Source organism: Cryptomeria japonica, chromosome 6 (genome assembly GCF_030272615.1).
Source record: "Cryptomeria japonica chromosome 6, Sugi_1.0, whole genome shotgun sequence".
Classification (NCBI taxonomy): Eukaryota; Viridiplantae; Streptophyta; class Pinopsida; order Cupressales; family Cupressaceae; genus Cryptomeria; species Cryptomeria japonica.
This window is the reverse complement of record NC_081410.1, coordinates 164,445,291-164,467,431: the sequence shown is the minus strand read 5'-3', so window position 1 is coordinate 164,467,431 and position 22,141 is coordinate 164,445,291. Positions and strand designations below refer to the sequence as shown.

The following is a 22,141-nucleotide window of genomic DNA, read 5'->3' as shown; positions in this document are numbered from 1 at the left end:
AACTTTATTAGTTGCCTATATTCAATGACAACTAATCAAAAAAAAATCTAATTTAAATGTATGCTTACTAATCATATTGTAATCCACTTAATATAATGATAGTGAAATACCAATATCTATGTAATCTAATTATTGCTTTAAAAATAATTAATAAAATGAATCATATTTTAGTAGACCGATAATCTTTTGGTAAGCAAATTGAAGCAATTCCAGCATCAATGATTTTTCGAGTCGAATTTTGAAGCTCTGATTGAATTTAAATTTACATATATTTAAAGCTTCTCAAGTACTTACACCCACTAATGCTAACAAAACAGTCTACAATAAAGAATCCACCAAGAAGACAGAATGAAACAATATGTTATGAAAACCGTGTTCGCATTTTACAAAAATATGAAACTCCTAAACCTGTATAAATACTTGAGAGCACTCATTACTTTGAGGCTTGGTTCAAATGCACGTTCTCTTTCTTCGCTCACACCAAACATGAAGAGACTAAACACTCTAATCTTTCTCCAGTTGCAGCAAGAGAATTCTCTAAAATCATAACAATATACGCTCATTTGCCTACGGTAGTGACCCATAGCAAAATTAAAAATGCCATGTAAGTGCTGTTGACTGCTTTCTTATATACAAAATTAAATTTTGCATGCAAGTGCTGTACTTTATTTAAAGCACAGCTGCTTAAAGAAACGATAAATGATATTAATACCAACAATTACTTTAACTCTTGGTACATATCCTTCAATAGTGATACATGAGACGAGATTATAAACAGTACCCAATATCAGAGTTACATTATGAGTATTATCGTGGAATATTTGCACTTTTATCAAAAGTTCTACATATGGAGAATTTGGAGTAATATATAAATAATATTACAAATATGAACGCATGAAGTTCTTTCCAACATTGCACTGCTTTAGAACAGAATAACTCGATCTGCAATCAACACAGAAAAAATTTGCACACTAACGACACTCTTTCAAAAGACGTAACAAAGGGCTGCAAAAGTCACCGGCAACCCCAGTGAAAGTTTGGCTCAATTCCTCTCCACCAATTCCACCTCGACCAGGTGTGCTGAAGACATTGAACTCCGGGAAAGAATAACCCGCATGAAAAGGCTGTATGTTACAAAAGCACAAGTCATGAATACATCTTTATCCGATATTTTATATTGTCACTATTACATTGTGCAAAATGTAAGTCATGAACAATATCACATAATCTGGAAAATCAAGATCAAACCCTTTTAAAGATATATATGAGTTTCACATTTCAAAAACATGTAATATATAGTACCTATTAAATCCCCAGACCAAACACATAAGAAATACATGTAATATAATAGTACCTATAGAATCCTTAGACCAAACACGTAAGAAATACAACACTGAATTTTCAAAGTCACAAAACGAAAAAAGAAAAGACAAAAAAATGTCATATACATAGAGATACTACAGCAATTGCTTGAAATAACAATTTTTCCCATCACCTTAATACTCTAGAATATTGTCCAAGGATGGCATAAGGAGAAGAATTTGCAGCTGTGGGAGCATACTGTGCTATTTTAGCAGTGTTCCACGGGCACGCGTCCCCCCCCCCCCCTCTTTTTGGCCGTGTCTCGGAGACGGGGACGGGGGGACGAGGAACCGACATCCCAAACACGTAAGAAATACAACACTGAATTTTCAAAGTCACAAAACGAAAAAAGAAAAGACAAAAAAATGTCATATACATAGAGATACTACAGCAATTGCTTGAAATAACAATTTTTCCCATCACCTTAATACTCTAGAATATTGTCCAAGGATGGCATAAGGAGAAGAATTTGCAGCTGTGGGAGCATACTGTGCTATTTTAGCAGTGTTCCACGGGCACGCGTCCCCCCCCCCCCCTTCTTTTTGGCCGTGTCTCGGAGACGGGGACGGGGGGACGAGGAACCAACATCCCCCGCCACCCAAGCGCCGCTGGAGACGTCTCCACGTCTCTCCTTGGGAGACGCCCGTCTCCTGTCGCCCCCACGTATATGCAATGTTTAAAATTAAAATTTTAAAAAATTTTTAAAAGTGACTTTTTGGGGGGTTAAGGGGTAACCCTAATTGGACGTAGGGAAAATTTAACCTCCAAGTTTGACTAGGCTCCATATAACAACACAATTAGCATTGAAGAAATCTTGGTATTTAGATTTAGTATTTCAAATTTCCTAGTCTCATTTGAAATGTAATTCTTATACTATAATATTGTCATACATCTTTTCAAAACTAGTTTCTCAAGTACTATATGTATATGTATCAGTATAACTATATCAGCACCACCACCCCACCACCCCCCCCCGTCGTTCCCTGTCGTCCCCAAACTTAGGCCCTTGGTCCCCCCATCCCGGAAACGCGACCCCGCGTCCCCAACGCCCGTGGAACACTGTATTTTAGCGACAAGTACAGTAGCAAATAATAAGGAAGATGTTTTTCCCTGGTGATGCGATCCATAGGCACAAACCCCAATGGATGTCTTATAAGCAGTGAATATACCCAAATTGTCACTGTACAATTATATTGAGGCATAGCAAAGACAGAGAAAATGTGATTAAACACATGCCTGTTTACAAACTATGATACAAAAAGGATTTGGCAGAAACTATGATGCAAGAAGTGGTCAACTTAGAAAGATATCCTAAATAGTCCCAATATTTAGACCAAATCTACAGAATATTGACTCAGACTCAGCTAACACTCATTTGGTTGATTCTTGACACGGACTCAGCTCAGACTCATGTGACTGATTCTTGACTCGAACACAACAAAGAAACTAGGAAAGTGTAAAAAAAATTTAAAAAGACATGAAATATAGAGATTTTTCAAGGATTTAAAACTATTATTATGCACCTTTCACTAAATTAACTCTAATGATATAATAAACTGCAATATGTGAAAGCAAACCAAAATGTGAATAAGGTGGTTGAAATCAGAACACAAGGAAGGAAATAGAATTGTGACTAAATATCATGACAATTTAAAGTTAAAATTTGATGTTTTCGCTTCAACAGCTTGCATTTTTGCTCAAGGTCCCATTTGTGGGAGGTTGTGTTTCCCCTTAACAACTAGGGCATGCAATTGCCAATAAACAATTTGTCATCAGTGTCCATCTGTCAATCATTATTTTTTGCTGCAAACAGATTGTCAAGTATTTGATGAGTCAAAAGTCTTTGGGGTTTGCCCAAGCCTACTTACCGATTCTTGTGAGTTTCCAACTAATCACACCATTTCAAATAAGATAAGGCTCAATGGTTTCCCAGGCTTTCCAAATGCTTTTTGCCACAAAAGTCCTACCAATTTTGACTACCATGAGTAATCAAAATGATATGAAAACCCCAAAATTCCCATATTGTGTAACCCTAAGGAAGACCTAAGAAAATGCAATTTCTCAAAAGAATCTTATAGGCTTCATTCCATTAAGTAGCCCTAATTTTCCAAACAGCACAAAGAACAATGCCTTGACACAAAACATCAACCAAGTCAAGGCTTCCAAAACCTTCGGGAAGGTAACAAAATTCCAAAGCTATACAGTGCAAGCCCTTGCCTTGCTCAAAGTTGGTGAAATGAAAATGCTGAAGCAACTTCTCTAGTTTGCAATGAAAAGCATTAGAAGGAATCCAACAAGACAGTAGCAAATGTGTCGCTGAAAGAACCTTATAAGTTCAGGACAAATGTAGACTTTGCCAGAAAGAGAGAGTGGCTTCGTTATCCAGTAGCTAAGCTTAATCTCTACCTTCTCATGGCATACTACCACAAAGGGGATGGATTACCCAAAAAATGAATGTTTCTCCATGATCAAGCCAATTCCATGTGTAGGCCTAGAGCCAAGATGTAACATGTAAGAAGGATTGCTTATAACATTGGGTTTTGAGCCACTCAATCTTAGAATTGGAAGCTGAGCACACTTCAAAGCATATTTTATATTCTCTTCATCCTCAATCAAGATGAGGAAAGAATCACTAGCAAAATGGCCATTGACAAGTTGTGAGCTATTGCAATGGAAATGCAAAAAACCAAATTATGAAAAATGACATTGGCCAAAAGATACTCAAATCCTTCAACAACCAGAACATAAACAGTCAAACAAGGCTAAGAGGCATCCTTGCCTAATGGACCTAAAGATTCCAAATTGCTCTAATTGAGTACCATTAATAGCAAACAAGCAGAAGCACCAGCAAACAACATTTGCACATATTGAAGAAAATTAGCACCAAAAAAGCTTGGAGCATTGTGAGAATGAAGGGCCTTTCAATTCTATCAAAACAATTTTGAGAAAAATAGCTAGCTTTTTTACTTTCATGCCCATTGCATACCTTTCTAAACCTTAATTATGTTATCTAAAATGAACCTGAACTTGGCAATCCCAATTTTATTAGGACAAACAATGATAAAAAGCAAGATAACCTCCTAAGAGACATTAACTATGGTGATAGGAATTGAATGAAATGCTTCTATGTAGACCTGAAACAAGTCATGGTCATCCATGTCCCAAAGCAATTTGTAAATTTCACAAAAAAATTATCACAACCAAGAGTCACTAGCCATGCTACTTCACATTACTTCACTTCAAAATTCAAATCTGATGTGCACAATTATCACTTAACTACAAATTTGTGAATGTCTTCTTTGTAGCTGCTTTGAATAGAAAAACCCAAAATCTAGCATTTCAAATTTTGTCTAACCATCTAGTGCTTATAGATGTGTACATAATTGGAGCTTGTTCGACGACATTCACATGAAGTGCAACAAATTGACACAAAAGTGCATCGATGATCTTATCTTTGTGCCATCTTGAAGGCATAGCTAGAAATGAGTTGATCAACTTGGATAACACTGATTCATATATCAACAAGACTTTGGATGAGGATCCCATGTTTATAGAAGATGAAATTGTCGATTTTGAGAAGCAAGTAGGGGAGAGGGTGCAGCAAAAGCATTGGATGACTGATGATGCTGGATGATGATGTTGAACCTAAGGAGAAGTATAGTTGACTACAAGTAGGACCCAACCATCACTAGCATGTATATAGGGAAGAGAAAACTGTAAATTCTTGTAACTTGGATGGAATTATAATTTTTTTATAATAATTTTCAATCATTATAATACATATCATATTTCTTGGCTATTGTATTTTCATGTTGCTGTAATGTTGTATACTTTTTTACTCAAATTTGATAGAAAACATATCCCTAACATTCTTCAAAATCATTTGATAAATTGTGTAGCTTTATTTTACATGAAATCGATGTTTTTTTAACAAATTTAAGTCTTTTAAAAAATTGTCAAATTTTCACCAAGTCACTAGTTTTTGAACTATGGTTTGATCTAGACATTTCTTTTGATATAACATCTATTTGCTGTTCTTTGATTTTATTGTCTAGCAGATTTATTTTTTCTTGAACAGCTAATCCTGTTGTATTCTAGGATAATATGCACACTATGAGGTTGAATCTGGATGTAAAAATATTAATGTCTTGTGCTTCTTCAAGCTTGTTCACTTTTGGAGTTTAGATGTACATTTCTCATGTTTAAAAGCATTCTTATATGTGCTCTAATGAGAGGGGAGTTCCATTGAGGGATTTTCGTTCCTTCCATGCAGCATGCTTTGTCTCCTTGATTTGTAGATTTCTTTATATAAAAATTTAAATAGAGGATCCTTAAGGTAGAGAGCTCATTGGACTCCTGCAATTAACCTTTTTTTCTTTTAAATCCTTGTGCATTGAACTCAATGACGACCTTTTGTAGTTGGATTTATGTTTTACTTAAGCTATATCTTGAGTTGTTAGCAACTTTTTCTTTCTTGTGTACTTCAGGTGCTAGTGTCCCCATGGCTTTCAAAAAAGAGAAAGGATTGCAAAGTGTATGGTGGTTTGAAAGGTCTAAGGGTTTCCATTGCCTTTCAAATATAAAATTATCAAACTTATTACCTAATAAAATGGCTGTATTGGATACTGATTTGCAAATTTTGTTTTATAGAAATGGGGTTTGTTCCCTTTTCTTAAAGAAGTCTCATCCTTGGTCTAGTCTTGCCAAGTTTTTGTCTATTTGGGAACACGCTCTGCCAAATTTCTATGTTCATGGTAGATGTTGCAGTTAAATGGAATACCTTTATCATTTTGGCATTATTAGGGTTTCCTCTAATCCTGCACACCTTTAATTTTCTGAAGCCCATTCTATGATAGTTTTGGGACCCAATAAAGTTCCCATAAACCTACAGGTCAAAGCTCTTTCCTTCAGCATCCAAAGCCTTTGTTTCATTTCTTATGGACTAAAAGAAATTTAGATAGAGAATCCATTTTTAGGTTGTATCTTTCCTTTTTTGCTTTTTATTCAGTCTACCAATTGTTGTTCGTTTTGTTTGGTATTGGATTAACCTTTTCAGTTCATCTTTGATAATTTCTTAGGATCTGCAAGGAATGTACCCCTTTCAACAAAAGAGTAATTTTGATACCAAGGAGGATGAATGTATGCCTGGATAGGAGAGGGTTTCCTGGTTTAAATCTTGTATTTTTTGTTTGCCTTTAGCATATAATTGATGATAATAAATATTTATATATACACTAAAATCAAGATTGGATTTTTGAGGATTGGCCAAGTGTAAAAAACAGATGAAAAAAGCTGTATTGCCAGGTTTGCAATTTCAATTCAGTTTGGGAGTCCAAAAAGATCTGGAAATTTGGAAATGCCGAATTTTCAAAAATATATATATATAATATTATAAGGTAAAATTTATATATAAATTGAAAAATCCAGACCAAATTAGACAAATCCAACCAGTCAAAAAATTCATATATATGGCTAGATCTTGTAACAGTAGAAAAAAATTCCATAATTCAATAAGGTCTGACATAGCATCTTGAGCCATAGTATATGCTTTTTGTTTCTTGATATCTAAGTTACCGGTTTGGGTTCGGGATCGGGTTCCAAGATGCGAACTCAGTTCGTGGGTTGGGTTCATCTGTGTGTGTGTGTATATATATATATATATGCAAAAAATTTAAAGAAATATACAAAATTACAAATATTTTTGCTGTGGATTTCATTGGTTAGGACTTAGGTCCCACAATATGCAAAGTCATTTTATACAACACCATATATCATTGGTTATCGGATACACCACCCTCCTCCCCTGGTATGCATACTGCCATTTGTGGTCGTATCTGGGTAAAAATTATATCCTACCATAGGCTAGGAACTTGTCCATTGTTTGGAAATTGATTTTGTCTTCAGGCCTTGCTCAAGTCATGAATGATTTTGTAGAGTTTATTTATTTTACCATTGCATTGTTCAGTTCCCCTGTGCAAATGTGGACTGGGTTCACCCCATGGTTTACCTGGGTGCGACTAGGGTTCACCCCAGGGCCCCTGGACCCAATCTGGGCTAGAGCCTTTAGACAGGCGAACCTGGTATCACAGCTTAATATTCTTCGCAATAAGAAATTGCTCTAGGATATCATAACTGCATATTTATGTCAATGTAACAAAATGCACAAACAACAACAAGCTTTTACAAGGAGCATAAATGACAAACAATATTATCTAAAAGAAAAATCTTAAGCTCCAAACTGTTGAACTACTAGAAAAACGTATTCAATTGCAACTTATACATAAATTACAATGTAGACCCAACATCATACCAAAGTATAACTTGAAGATGATATATGATTTTCCCCTTGCGAATTCTTGTCTGGGAAGACCATATTTTCTTTGCAATCACTATTATCCTCATTCAGACTGAACTTGAAAGAACGAGCTGATGAGACTGTTTGTAAAGTCTTTTTCCTAGTTTCAGAACATAAGATCTCCTCTGCCTGTGCATATGCTGGAGCAGTGTGCTCACTTAACTGTTTCATTAATCCAACTGCATCCTCACCAGCATCAGTATTGTTCCTCAACATGCTCGTCCCCTATATCATAACCAAAAAATATAAAGTAAAATTGTGATCAATATATTATCATTGAAATTTGTGAATTTCTGACAGAACAAAGTGACACACTTTTAGAACATCTAGCATAAAAGATATGTCAAAAATTTGTAAATTCTATTATTTCTAGAACTCAGTAATTAGCTATTTATTATACGTCCCTTGGGGCCACTTGTGGGTAAAGATAACCCTTTGAATACTACACAATTTAATCTATGTATCAAACTGCATTACTATCAATACATTTATTTGGTAATACAATCCCAAACCTGAGCTATCCATGCAAGTTTTCAACGAATATCAACAGAGTGCACAAACAGTTTGTAACAACTCATCGTCATGTTGGTAGGGAGACCTAATTTGTTTTATATGCCTCTGGATCTTTAAACCATAAATGAGATTTGTTAAATAGGGCTCTGTTCCTTTAACTTTCACTAGCATTATTCAAACAGACGTTTTAGGTATAAGTAGACCAACATTGGAGTATAACATAACTGTAGTAGTTCTAAGAAGCCAAGAAAACATCTTTTGATGAAAAAAGCAGTAAAAACAATAGTCCCATGCTGTAGAAAGGCTGAGAATTTTAGTTAATCGTCGTCAAATACAAATAGTCAATAGGTGCACAGTTGACTCCACATCACAAGTGATATACCAAGAAGCAAACAAAACATGAAAATCAATCCAAAAAAATTCCCATCTTGCATATGTACAATAAGAAAGGACCATTAATTCCTAATCATTGTAATGCCTGTGAATATTTCTGGACTTGAATTAGTAACTTCACCTTGAATAACAGAATGTCTCTTTAGGATGAAACAAGAATTTGGAAGGATACACAGAATGTAATATTCCAAAAGTACCTCAAGAAGTGCATCTTCTCCATCTTTTTCTGCCAACCACGATGCATCCAAAGACCAAGGTGAATTCCAATCAAAGGGAGATCCAATACATGTCTCAAGACTAACCACATCACCATTTCTACACAAAGGCAAAACCAACATTTTTAGAGGAAAGATAATATAATCTACCAGTTATAAATTAGATTGCCAAATTATCTTAAATTTAAAACATGAAATCAAAGTGGATGAAGTAACAAATAATAAAAATATTAATGGTGATTTTAGAACGTAACATAACACATCATTGCAATCAAAATCCCTTCAAATGTCCAGTAGTATCATATCATCTAAAGAAAACATTTACAATTTTGCTTCCTATGACAACAGGTTACAGCAGGATGATGTATTTGGAAACAAAGCATTTTTTAAATTTAGACAAGGTTTGAATGTGAAAAAAAATTATTATTCAAAAGATTCAAAATGTTTTTGCAACTTAATAATATATAATTACCTATGAAATGGAAATACTGAATCTGTTCAAAAAGAAAATATCCCCTATTATCTGAGGCCATACCAAATATTTTGAGCTGCTGGAATCTATACTTGAGTCATGTCCTAATTTTATAAGCTTGGGCACTACATAATAAAATTGCAACAAAGAGCAGTTGTAACAAGTATTGGCATGGCAATCATTATGCTCTCACTAATAAACTTGTCAATAAAGTTTTACCTCACATGTAAATGTAAGTAAGATAGACTGAGACACATACAGACCAACAAAGGACACATCTATAGGCAATCAAATTTTTGAGAACCTCCTCTTGGAACACTTCAAAAGATTCGTTGTTGAAGAAAATTGATTTATTCTGCTGCCAGAAATGAAAGTTCAGTTCACTAGATACAAAACCTCTCAATGGGACCAGCTTTTCATTTACTTCCTTCAGATCTCTAAATTGTAATGTAACATCAGGTCATTTAGCAAAGGTCTAGGAACTATATCCAACCCAAATTTCACTAAATCCATTTTAAGTTTCAGAATACTGATAGTTCCTTATACACTACAGATATTTACTCATCAAGAAGCATAAGCAGGACAGAAGCTTGATACATCCATCTCCTTATATGCTATAAAACTTGTATTAATAATTTTGCTACTCATCCTTCTTGTTACAATTTTGCATTCATTGTCTTTGACTAGTCCTTTTGTAGCTTCTCAATTCCACTTAGTTACCTTAGTTGGAACTTTGGGCTGCACCAACCTAATGATCTCTATTAATAAGGAACAGATAACCATTATCAAGGCATTCTTTCTAGAATTCTATTTGTTCTCTTACACGCATTAAGATGTTCCCCCCTTCAAAGTGGCTTTACTTTCATAGTGTATTGAATCAATAATTTACTTTCTAGCTTCGTCTAAATATTCCTAATCCTAACCATCAGCATGTGGTCTCAACCTATCCAACCTTTCTGCTGTCCTCTTCACAGACAGCTCCAGATTCGTCGGGTAACTAAATTAGATCCACCATGCAATCTCTTTTCAGTTCTTTACGAATAGTATTGTTCAAAGATTCGAAGTTTTCTATTATTTTTTCTAGCATGAAAATTACTTGACCGTTTTTTTCTTATTATGTGCTAAAATCTAGCCCTGGCTCACTAACCAAATCAATGAAAATTTAAAGGCTATATTGGACACCAAATCCCAGCTTCAAACCAAGAAGAAGTATAGAATTGAATAAATAAGGAAAGTTAGTCCACATTGAAACCCCAGCTTGTAAAAGGGACGTTAGTTGACGATATAAGTTTAAAATCTTGATCTTAAATTCATGAATAATTATGTGAATCTACTACATAGAAGAACTTGAATACATAAATAGTTACATACCCTCAACACCATTAGAAGCATGCAAAGTTGCATATCTGACATATGCTTTCATGGGAAATTAACCATATCTAAAGGAAAACTTCCATCTTCATCTAGACACATCTAATGTAAGTTCCATAGTTTTAATCTGTTTATTCTACATTTAACTAATATGTAAATCCACTTCCATCCATTGCAATGCATGAAGCGACAGCATGTCAGGAAAGACTCTCCCACAGCTGTATTTTGTACTGCAACTAATGCCCTACACAAATGGCACGTAGAAATCAGTGGTTGACCTCAAACCTAAAACAACAAAATGAATATTTGAGTGGAAAGATTGTTCTTCCATTTCACATTCCTCAGCAAGATGAGTACAACGTACAATTACGTTGCCATTATTTTCCTCATCCTCTGGTCCACAAATGACAAAACAATGTAGCATAGTGTTGTAAAGTGATAACTTTACTATTTAATTTGTCGTGCCTCATAGAGTACTAAAAATATTGTCCTCTATGTCTTGATTTATGTAAGGTAAAACAGGACATAATATTTAATTGGAATATATTGCAAATACTAATAAAAAAAAGGCAAATAATCATGTAAATTAAGAAGGCTTGGATTATTAAAACACAAGGTTGATTGCAAAGTAACAGTAATGAGTAGTTTTCTAAGGAAAATATCCTTAGAGTTAGTCAAAAGGTAGCTATCTGATAATTGTACCTACCACATGGCGGGAGCTTTGTTATAATGAGGCTATGAAATTGGAATGAAAGGTTCTTTCCAACCGCCCGTTTTGGAAGCTTGTGATTTTTTATTTGCTTCTGATTCTCTGAACAGTAAGATTCAAATTTGGAAAAAAAAATTACTGAAAATTAAATTGTGATACCTTCATGCAACCTCATTGTAGCCATATAAGCATGTATATCTGTGTATGAAGCTCACAAGGCTAGTTTTTTTTCATTTGGCGTTCTTGTTAAAATAGACTTGTTTTCAGTATTATCTTTTTTAAATTAACTGTTTGAACAAGATGCACATAGTGTGTATTGGAACTCATTGTTTCCATGATATTCAGTTAAAAATCTTCAGAAGTTCTCATGCCTTGTTACAAGTTTAGAATGTTGCTTAGAGAGGATTGTTGTACAACCATGTATGTGTCTCCAAATTTCAAAGACCTTTGTGCCTTGCTTCCATCATTAAATGTTACCTCTTAATAGTCTTTATTTATCTTCAGAAGTTCTCATAACTAGTAACAAGTTTAGAATGTCACTTAGAGAGGATTGTTGTACAACCATGTGCATCTCCAAATTTCAAAGACCTTTATGTCTTGCTTCCATCATTAAATGTTACCTCTTAATAGTCTTTATTTTAGGTTTTCTGGGAGAAATCATCAAGCTACTCCAAACATTTCCCAGCTGTGCTGGCTTGTCATGGAATGACTTTGGGTTTCCTGTTTTCCCATTTTTGTCAAGCAAGCCTCTTTTGACTCTCTATAAAAAGTGAATAAAAGAACCAAAATGTTGTAATCTTAGAGTTTGCCAACCCTCCCAACAATCAGGGGGAAACTATCACTCCCAATTACATGCAAGTTATTCCGGATTTCATCCATTTTCCATTGCACTAGATTCTGAAAGATTTTTTTGCTAAAAAGGATAGAAAGTATTCCCATTCTCTCAGTTACTTCAATGAGACAGTAAACTGTACTGTTTGAGTAATTGTAGTTTCAGCTCAAAAACTAATTGCTTCCATCCTCTTTACTGAGTCCTATTAAGCAAGAATTGCTTGCATTCCCATTGGAGCAAGCGAGGCCCAGTATTTTATTCATGCTCTAAAAGCTTGTCCTTAAGAGCAGTGGACCCCTTTAGTATCAATGTCCTCACCATGGGTCAGAATTACAAAACTAGCAGGTCTACGTTGTACTGCCATTAATTTAACACCAAATTGGCATTTTCAGCCAAATACTTAAGTTTCTTACCTGATAATTTGAGGAAGGAAGGGGTAAAAGTGAGAGCAGACTTTCAATCACTCACCAAAAATATGAATTCAGACAGATCCCTTCCTGAATTTATGGCAATATACTTACAATCAATCTCCATAACTCTAACATCTACATCAATACAAATTTATCTAGTAGTGCTATCAGAAAAACCATGGATCAAATGAGCAAGATATGGAAAATACATGAGACAATATATAATGAAGCCCTATGCTTACATGTTATCTAAATCTGGAACACTGTTGAGCCAATCTTTGTCAAAGACGTGATCAATTGGACTTGAAGCCCCAAAACTAGATGTTTGACGCCCATATGCCTCAGAAGTTGATTTTGCACCCCTGTTTTCATGTACATTAGGAGAAACAGCATAAGGTGAGCACATAATTCCTGATGCATATTTCACCCTTCCTTTCAAATCTCTTGATTTTGAAGGTGTCTTCATTCTTCTGCCAAAAAGAGTCTTTGGGGTCAATGGAGAGGAACCAGAGTTCCAACATTTGACTGAAGTGTTTCCACTTGCCATGAACATCTGGGGACCATTCATATTTTGCTCAACAAGCACACCAGATGCTTGATCCTGTAAAACACATTTCATTAGATTTCTATAAGAGTTTATTTTCTTAAATTGAACTTCTGTGCAAAATAAAGCATAAGCATCATATACAAAGAACAAGAAGAGTATGAATCAAAATAAACATAACACAATATTCACATGAGGGATTTATTATTCAAGTTTTCCTTAAATCTTCAAGACTACATTTTCTATTTTTAAACTCATTAACTAAGAGGAACAGCTAAGTAAAAAGATAATTGATGTTCCAATTTGACCTCAACTGGGATACTAATAGATGAGATTATAACCTAATTTGTTTGTGTAGAGCATGATTCATACATTATTTAGGGAGTTGTTTGTGAGTTGTGGCATTTCCTGCTATGACTTGACAATATTTAGTAGTATAATCACTGTAGCATGTCAAATTTGCATGTGCCAATCCTTAATAATAAACAAGTTGTCCCATGTATGAAATAAGACAATCCTTGATTGTTCAAGGGCAGCCCTTTCAAAACCACACAGACCTTCATGGTGAACACCATTCATATTGTTTTGTAAATTTTAGATGGGCAACTCATAAAACAAATAGGCATTAAAAGGTTGTAAATTTTTAAAAAAGGTACCTAAAATTTGCCTAGGTATGTTAGGGGATAGCTAGCCATCCCAAAGATAGATGGGGCCCAGTCGTCCCAATTATGTCTAGACGTCCCTTGGCCATCCCAAGGATGGTTAGGCCTCTCCTAATGTATCTATCTAAAATGTTTTCAATTTTTTTGCAAAACAAGGGACAAGATGGAGACATTTCTTACCCGTCATCACATCCCAAAAAAAGTCCCCTATGGGGGATGGGGTCAGATTTAGCAAGAGAAGCATCCTCGAGAAGGATAGACTTTAACCGATTAATGGACAAATAAGAGGAACCCAACTAGGAGAAAAGAAGAGTTTTGGGGAAGTTAATTCAAAGAGAAAATTAGGTTAGGAAGTTAAAGTAGTTGGAACATTTAGAAAGCAAAATGGGATCATTTCAAGCCCCTCAAAAATTATCAAAATAGACTATAGAAGAAGAATTAGATTGCTCATTTTGCTATGCTCTTGCATGTACATCAAATCCTATGAAAGGATATCACACGGAACACATAAAGTAGGGATATGAATCTTGAATAAGCAATGTGGAGACTATAGTTCTTTGCAGTGACTAAAAACAAAAACTACAAGGGAAATGCATGCCCCTATGATGTTGCTAATATACTAAGTGGGAAATTCAAAAACATAATGTAACCTCCACATATGCCACAAAATCTATTATCTATCAACCACATTGAAGATAAAAAGTATGCTATTATTTATGTTAAATGGTCGTCTTGTGATAGATTGCAAGCACAAGGTGATGTGGTGTTGCTAAAAATTCAACAAATGGCATGAAAATTCTGCACTATACAGCTTAAATAAAATATAATTGCTTTGACATTACACAAACCCACAACCAAAATGCCCTACCATACACAGAAAATTGCACAGATGAAAAAAGGGAAAAAAACCAATGACTTGAAAAAAAAGTATTATTTAAGGAAAGAATACTGAGTGGAAAAAATATGAACACCTCAAGGTCCATAACCATGAACTTGGTGCTCCAAAATAGAAAAAAGATTTTACCACAACAAAATGCTTCCAAAAACAAGTCAACGTCTAAACTAAAACTAATAAAAGTAGTGCCTAAATGAAGCATGCAGTCTGCCCAGAATAGAGTAGAAAACAGAAGAGGAAACTAAAATCAAGCATAATATCAGTCCACCCAAAATAAACTAAACTTAGTTCCTAATGACAGCAGGTTTGACTCCTAATATTAGTTCTAATTATAAACACTGAGCAATGTGACAAAAATCTAACAGTGCCTCCTTGCTGGATGGTGTTCTCCATTAACCCCAACTTCACTCTCGATAGTTCAACTCTATCTCTGAGAAAATGATAATGAATATCAATGTGCTTGGAGAGATTATGGAACGCTAGTTTTTCAAATAGCATATGATTAGTAAGCTCTGCAATCAACTTGCAAAGCCAAGAAGCCTCACAGCTAACAAAAGAAGCTGCTATGTACTCTTGTTCAGCTGAAATTAATACAATTCCAGCTTGTCTCTTCTTGAACTAAGATATGATTCCTAACCCCAAGTGGAAACAAGACCCTAAAGTGCAAATCTACAAAACCACTTAACATTAACTATTCATTTTGAACATACTTCAACCCACAACAAACTGAGCCTTACAAGTATCTAGGCATACGTTTTGCAGCAATCCAATGAACTTGACTTGGCCCAGCCATAAAGTGACTGAAGCTGTTCACTGCAAAACAAATATAAAGTCCGGTATTTACCAAGTACATTAGAGAATCAACCAGCTGCATGTACACAAAAAGATCCACCAAATCAGATTAGAAATCAGCATTTGAATTCAAATTTAGAATCATTGGAGTAAGGGCTTACAATCTAACATCTGAAATCATTTTAGAGTTTCTGTTGTGTACTTCTCTTGTACCCTGCCACACTACAAGACCCAGAAAATAATGCACGAGGCCTATAAGTTTCATGTCAAATTCAAAGGTCAACTAACTCTTACACCATCGCAAGAGCTCTTGTAAGAATAAAATCATCCACACACAAGACTAAAACCAGCAAATCAGATTTATCAAATAAGTAATACAAATTAGGATTTGCAATAGCTTTAGTGAACCCCAAACTCATTAAGTACTCTTCAATCCAAGATTACCAAGTATGAGTATGAGTTCCTTGCTTCAGCTTATATAGGTTCTTTTCAAACTCATGTACATGGGTATCCCACCAATGCACCTCAAATCCTCTAGGCCGATTTATGTAAACCTCTTCTATTTTTTCATTCAGAAATGTTTGTTTTCATCATATAAATACAGAGTATAGGACAAAAGGTGCTTATAATTCAGCCCATATAGGACCTTTTTCTGGATATCCCACCCATTCACCTTAAACCCTCTAAGTTGGTTTATGTAAACCTCTTCTTATATGTTTCCATTTAGAAATATTGTTTTTACATCCATCTAATATAAAGACCATATAGAAGAGTATCTAGCACCTTGAACAAAAGGCTCATCATAATCAACTCCCTCCTTCTAAGAGAACCCATGTGCAACAAAACTAACCTTGAATTTCTCTATGGTCCCATCTTCTATATGCTCGCCTTGTACAACCACATTGAATCAATCATTAATTTCCCTATAGGTCTTGGCACAATCTCCCAATCATTCTAAATAATTGAGTTATAATTTCCTTCCATGGCGTCTCACCATACCTATTATGCATTAGCCTCCTCAAAACCGGCAAGCTCAACATAAATGGTGGAAAACGTTAAGAAACATAACTAGGACACTCCTTAGGTGGATGACTGGCCCTGTAAGAAGTTTTTAGTGCTTCCTTTTGCTCTTGTAACCTCCCAAAACGTTATGGTAAACCATTTAGGCTTCCTAGGTATTTAAGATGACGCTGAGGTATCTTCTTCCTTGCAAGAACTTTGCTGATCAGCAACAGGTACTGTTGCATTTTAATGATCAGATACAGCAGATTGTCCATTGTCCTCAACCTCTCTTGAGGCTTAGAGGACTATGCCTCTTGATCAATCTTAACATCTATGCTCACTATAATTTTTCTTTGTGATGAAACTTCACTTTTATAAGCCATAGGGAGCTTGTTCTAAGCCACAAAGAAACCCTTCAAGTTGGAGGAACTTGGTTTTCTTCTCTTGTAGCAAATGAATATAAACAAGACTTCCAAATTCCCAAAAGTGAGAAACATCAAGTTTCTCTCAAGTGAAGCCTTCGTGTAGATTCTTGTCCTTCAACACCTCATGAGAACACTTGTTTATAATGTCTACTGGACAACTACATGCTTCAGCCCAAAGAAACATGGGCAGATCTAAGTCATGAAATATAGATTTAACAATCTCTACAATGGACCCATTCTTCCCATCCACAAACCCATTATGTTGAGAGTTGTATGGAATAGTCAACTCCCTCTTGATCCTTCCATCTCTACAAAAAGTATCAAGTTATTTGGAAATACACTCTCGTCTATTGTCGAAACTTAACAACTTCATCTTTTACTTGTTTGATTTTCCACAAGAGCTTTGAACTTTGAAGTCTTGAAATTTCTTGAAAAATCAAAAATAAATCCAAGTATTCCTTGTAGAATCAAAAATGAAGGAAATAATAAACATTTTCAGCAAATAAATGTGTTGATATAGATCTACAAACATTTGTGCTTAATACTAGGAAAAGTAGTCTTGATATGCTTCCTAATAGCACATCGCTTGCATACAACAATTTTTTCTTCCTTAAAATTACATAGTCCATGCACCATGTTCTCCAAAGAAGTAGAGCTCCATAGTGGAAGTGGCCAAATCTCTTGTGCCAAATCTGACTCAATTTGTCACTATCATGTATCAAGTCTAACTACTTAATAGGATCAGCAACCAAGCTATAAAGGGCTCCATTGTAATGCCCACATTTTTTTCAAGGTTCTCTTGTAGTACCGCCGGTGCTGGCTTTTGGGTTGGTGTCAACATTGATCAAAGAGGTCGTTTGGTATCACTAATGTGCTCAGACGGATTAATGGAGATGTACAACACTTTCTGGAATTATTCTTTCTGGACAGCTTGTCTAGGACTTACTATTTTTACCAAGTGTTAATTTGGACACCAATTGGTTAGTTGGGAGTTTTGGCCGACTTACCATTTTTAACTTTTGTCTCCTCTCAAATTTTGTATGTTGCATCTTCGATTTTAGGACCTTTGGGGCATATTTCTATTTTTAGCATATTACTATTTATAATAAGTGCTATTTTGGGTAACTGGTCTCAGTCTCAAGTTCAACCTTCCCTCAATTTCAGTGTAAAGGGTGAGTTTCCTAAAGCTAGGAAATAATATTTTATTATTTCACTTAAATAATTTTAAAAAGTGAAATAAAGAGGATGTCAAAGCTAAGGAGGTAAAATAATATTTTAATATTATTTTGCGTGGCCTTCTAAAATGAAAAAGAAAATAAATATTTAAATAATATTTTATGAGCAAAAAGGGTGGACATCTACTTGACGAGAGATAAGTTAAATGTCTAATTGAGACTCTATTTATTGGGGCTTTGGCCTTCATTTGGCATATGTTGATTTGGTGATTTCTAATATTTCTCTTTGAGAAAACCCTGTGTGATTTTGGAGATTGGACTTGGTCCATCTTTACCTTTTGGAAGACGAAATCCCTTCTGAACAAAATTTAGCTGTGATAGTGGAAGATCTACTCTGGCTGATTGTTGGAAATATCATAAAAGTAATTCGCAGTGCATCCAAGGATTGAATTATTGATTTTGTGGTCTCTATTAGAGACAAAATTGAAGGTTTTGGATATATTGCAGATCTTTTTGTGGAAGACAAATAGGCACACCATATCTGGTATTTCTTGTTGGAGCAAAGAATTTATTTGTTGAATACCTTGGCATGGAGTTCTATGGAGACTTTGGATGATTCCTTTCTTATACATGGCATGAGAATATTGGTAGATGTGGTCTCAAGTTCTTGGCATGGGTTTCTTCATTTGGCATGAGGCATTTCATTAGACATGAGTTTCCTTAAGATTGGTGTGGGCATCCACCTTCATCATTGTGAGCCTCCATTCTGAATTTATGAGTCAACTTCAGCATTAAGAGCGAGTGGTGCTTCCTATTTTGGTAAGAAGGAAGCGCACATTACAAGTTAACATCTAGGGACTGTATACCAGCAAATTTAAGGCAGTTGGGCATCATTGTTTAATATTCTTGGCGTGGCTTGTGACAAAGGATCTGATCATTGCAAAAGCCAGCAATTTGTGTTTTTCTTTATGCATTGAAGACTTGTAATAATGTTGTTAAGCTGGAAGTGGAATTTGGGGCTATTAAATAAGCATTTTCTGAGTGTAACCAGTCTTATTGCTGCATCTAATACCTCAGTTGGCTGCAGCTAAATCAGGTCAGAATGTAATTTACAATCAATGTTTGCGGCAGCTCTGATTTGTATTTGAGATTCTAATCTCTTTATCAGTATTAGTTTGTTTGCAAGGATCTTTATTGTTCAATCTTATGCATGTCTGGAAGTGAACAGAATAAATATGTCAATGTTACTTGCAAGCAAACTATTTGACAAAATACCTTAGAGTGAAAGGGAAAAAAATTGTAGCAAACTGTTTGCAGCTGACTACGCCCATCATGAACACCTTTGGAGAATATTTAACCCAAATCTCTCATGTGATCTCTAATGACAACTTGTCGATCAACAAATTTAGCCACACCTTAGATTTGTCATAGCTAAAATTAATAATAAATTATTTGTCAATCATAGAACACAGAGAACAAATTGAAGGTTAAAAATATCACAAAAAAGCTAAGTTGCAGGGTTCGCCGAGTTCAAGGCCTAGAACTGGTCTAGTTCATTTTGGGTTTGGGTACTAGTCCGATTTGCCTTTGGGTTGCCCAAATTAATATTTTTTTGCAAAATTTTATAAAATTTATAGCAACAAGTTCAGACTTGCAGATTTGTGTGATTGTTTTGCAAGTTATCATGCAAGTTTAAGACTTACAATAGGCATAAAACTGACTACAATTAAGAACAACAATAGAAAATTGATAGATTTATTCGTATGTTACCCGGGGGTGCGTCCCCAGGCTAAAATCCCCTATCCCCACACCGGGGTCATTTTGGGGACTTAGGGACGGCTAGGGGACATCTCCCTACTGTCCCCAAAATTGCAAAATCTGTGGGAAACATCCCGGAAACTTGGGTACGGCAATGATTCTCAAAGGGAACGTCCCCCCGTCCCCAATATGGTTGGGGATGTCTGTGACGTCCCCTACCTGTCCCGGGGATGGGCAATCGTCCCCCTATTCCCAGCACATTTTTAAAAAAAAGAGACTCAAATGCTCAAAAAAAGCATTTTTTAATTTTATTATAGGTTTGTAAAACTGGATTTTCACTAATATGATGGGTAAACATGTTTGAATCACTTACAAAAGCAGTTAGAAATAATAAGCAGCAGCCTGGTAATAATTTCAAAATCACTTAGAACTCAGTAGTGAATAAAAAGTGGTTGCAGGTCTGCTATATTGGACTTTTCAATGATATGAAAGGTAAACAGGTCTGAATCAAAGCTAAAAGCACTCAAAAATATGAATAACAGCTTGGTAATGAATTTCACAAACACCCAAAACTTTTGTAGTGCATAAAGACTAATAGTAATGGAAGACTATCAAAATATCCTCCAACCAGAAAGAAACAACGAACTACATGCAAACAAGTGCTGGCATATTGACAATGATTTTTCAATTATCAATGCATATTGAGCATTGACATTGACAAAAAATTCTGAATTATGAATGCATATTGAGTATTGACAATGAATTCTGAATTATGAGTGCATATTGAGTATTGACAATGAATTTTGAACACAAATGTGGTATGTTAAGGTTCTATAATGTACATATACCTGCTTTATCCATGTTTTCATATGAATATAATGTATATATACATGCTTTATCTATTTTTTATATGAACACTTAAATTTTCCCTATATTTTATATAGCCGTCCCCTTTGCTGTCCCTCCACTATCCCCAAAATTGGCAAAAAATTTGCCATCCCGGAAACTCATTCCACCGTCCCTTGCCGTCCCCATCCCGAATACTCGAGTTAACATAGATTTATTCAATTTTTTTATGTCTGAAGATAAAATAGAGCAGCAAACAATTGAGTTCTGACCACTTACTTGTTAACCTTATACAATGCACTTCTGCTGTTATTCTTGACTTGCAATTAGTCTTTCATCTTCTTAGTGCTATTCTTGACAGCTATTGCATTTATTCTTGACTGCTATTGCAAGAAGAAGAAGAATCCATTAGCTGATTTAAACTTAGTATAAAGTTCCAATTGTTGCAAATTGAATTTTGAAACAATCATACTTGAACTTGATATTATCATTTTACTATTTTGATGTTGAACTTGGAGTATATGATGCTATGATGGTATGAACTATGATCATGATGCTAAGACTACAAGTTTATGGTGCTTTTGTTGTTTATATGACATTATTTTGCATTCTAATCTTGTCGTACTGCTGAACCGGTTCTTTGAACCCAAACTGGCAACTTAGCAAAAAAGCATGAGGAAGGAGATAGTTCCAATTCTTCTAACAAGATAAGTAGCATCATCACCAAGCTAAACTTATATGCCAAACTTTTGATCCTGAAGTCTGCTAAAAGCCTTCTTATTGAGGGTCACATGTCTAGATGCTCCATTGTTCACATACCACCAACCTACCTAATTTCTCCTCCTAAAGTGTGCTAAAAGCCTTCTTGTAGAATGTTATGTGTCTAAAATTTAAATATAAAACCACAGAAAAGGTAATCTCAAGCCTAAATAAATTATCATCCATATTGTTGAAGCTTCTATGCTCCTTGCAAACTATTTTTGTGTTGTTGCTACTTGACCTTCCCCTTCTTCTCAAGCCACTAAGAGGTATAGTGACCATCCCTTTGGCACATGAAATACTAGATATGACTCAAATACTTCTTCCCTTCTTGAGAAGAATTTGTATCCTTTTGCTTCCTTTTCTAACCCTTATTAGATATTTTCTTGCTGATTTTCTTCATCTTCCCAATAAAAGCTTGATTTTGATTATCTTCCAATCCAGTTCAAGTAGTTTCAAATATAGTTTCTTTCTGAATAAAACATCCCAAAGTGTATCAAACTTTGGAAGCTTCGCATGAGCACAATAAGCTCGCAAGATGGAGAGAACCCATTTGATTTTGCGGGTATCAACTACATCCTCCATCTTAACCCTGAATGCTACAAGTTGATCATAAAGTTCTATTGTCTTCATTAGGTAGGTCGCTCTTGT

General features: G+C 35.1%; 1 protein-coding gene across 2 annotated transcripts in view; it reads right to left on the bottom strand.

The window, feature by feature from the left end:
- Positions 1 to 250: 250 nt before the first annotated feature.
- The window catches only part of LOC131033308 (uncharacterized), a 115,114-nt gene continuing 93,223 nt past the window's right edge, over positions 251 to 22,141 (bottom strand). For both annotated transcript variants that reach the window (XM_057964494.2, XM_057964495.2), the window contains exons 9-12: positions 12,875 to 13,233; positions 8,821 to 8,938; positions 7,673 to 7,942; positions 251 to 1,124 (exon numbers count right to left, since the gene is read on the bottom strand). In XM_057964494.2, the coding sequence (XP_057820477.2) occupies positions 972 to 1,124; positions 7,673 to 7,942; positions 8,821 to 8,938; positions 12,875 to 13,233 (900 nt within the window). In that variant the 3' untranslated portion in view covers positions 251 to 971. The remainder of the gene's footprint in view (positions 1,125 to 7,672; positions 7,943 to 8,820; positions 8,939 to 12,874; positions 13,234 to 22,141) is intronic.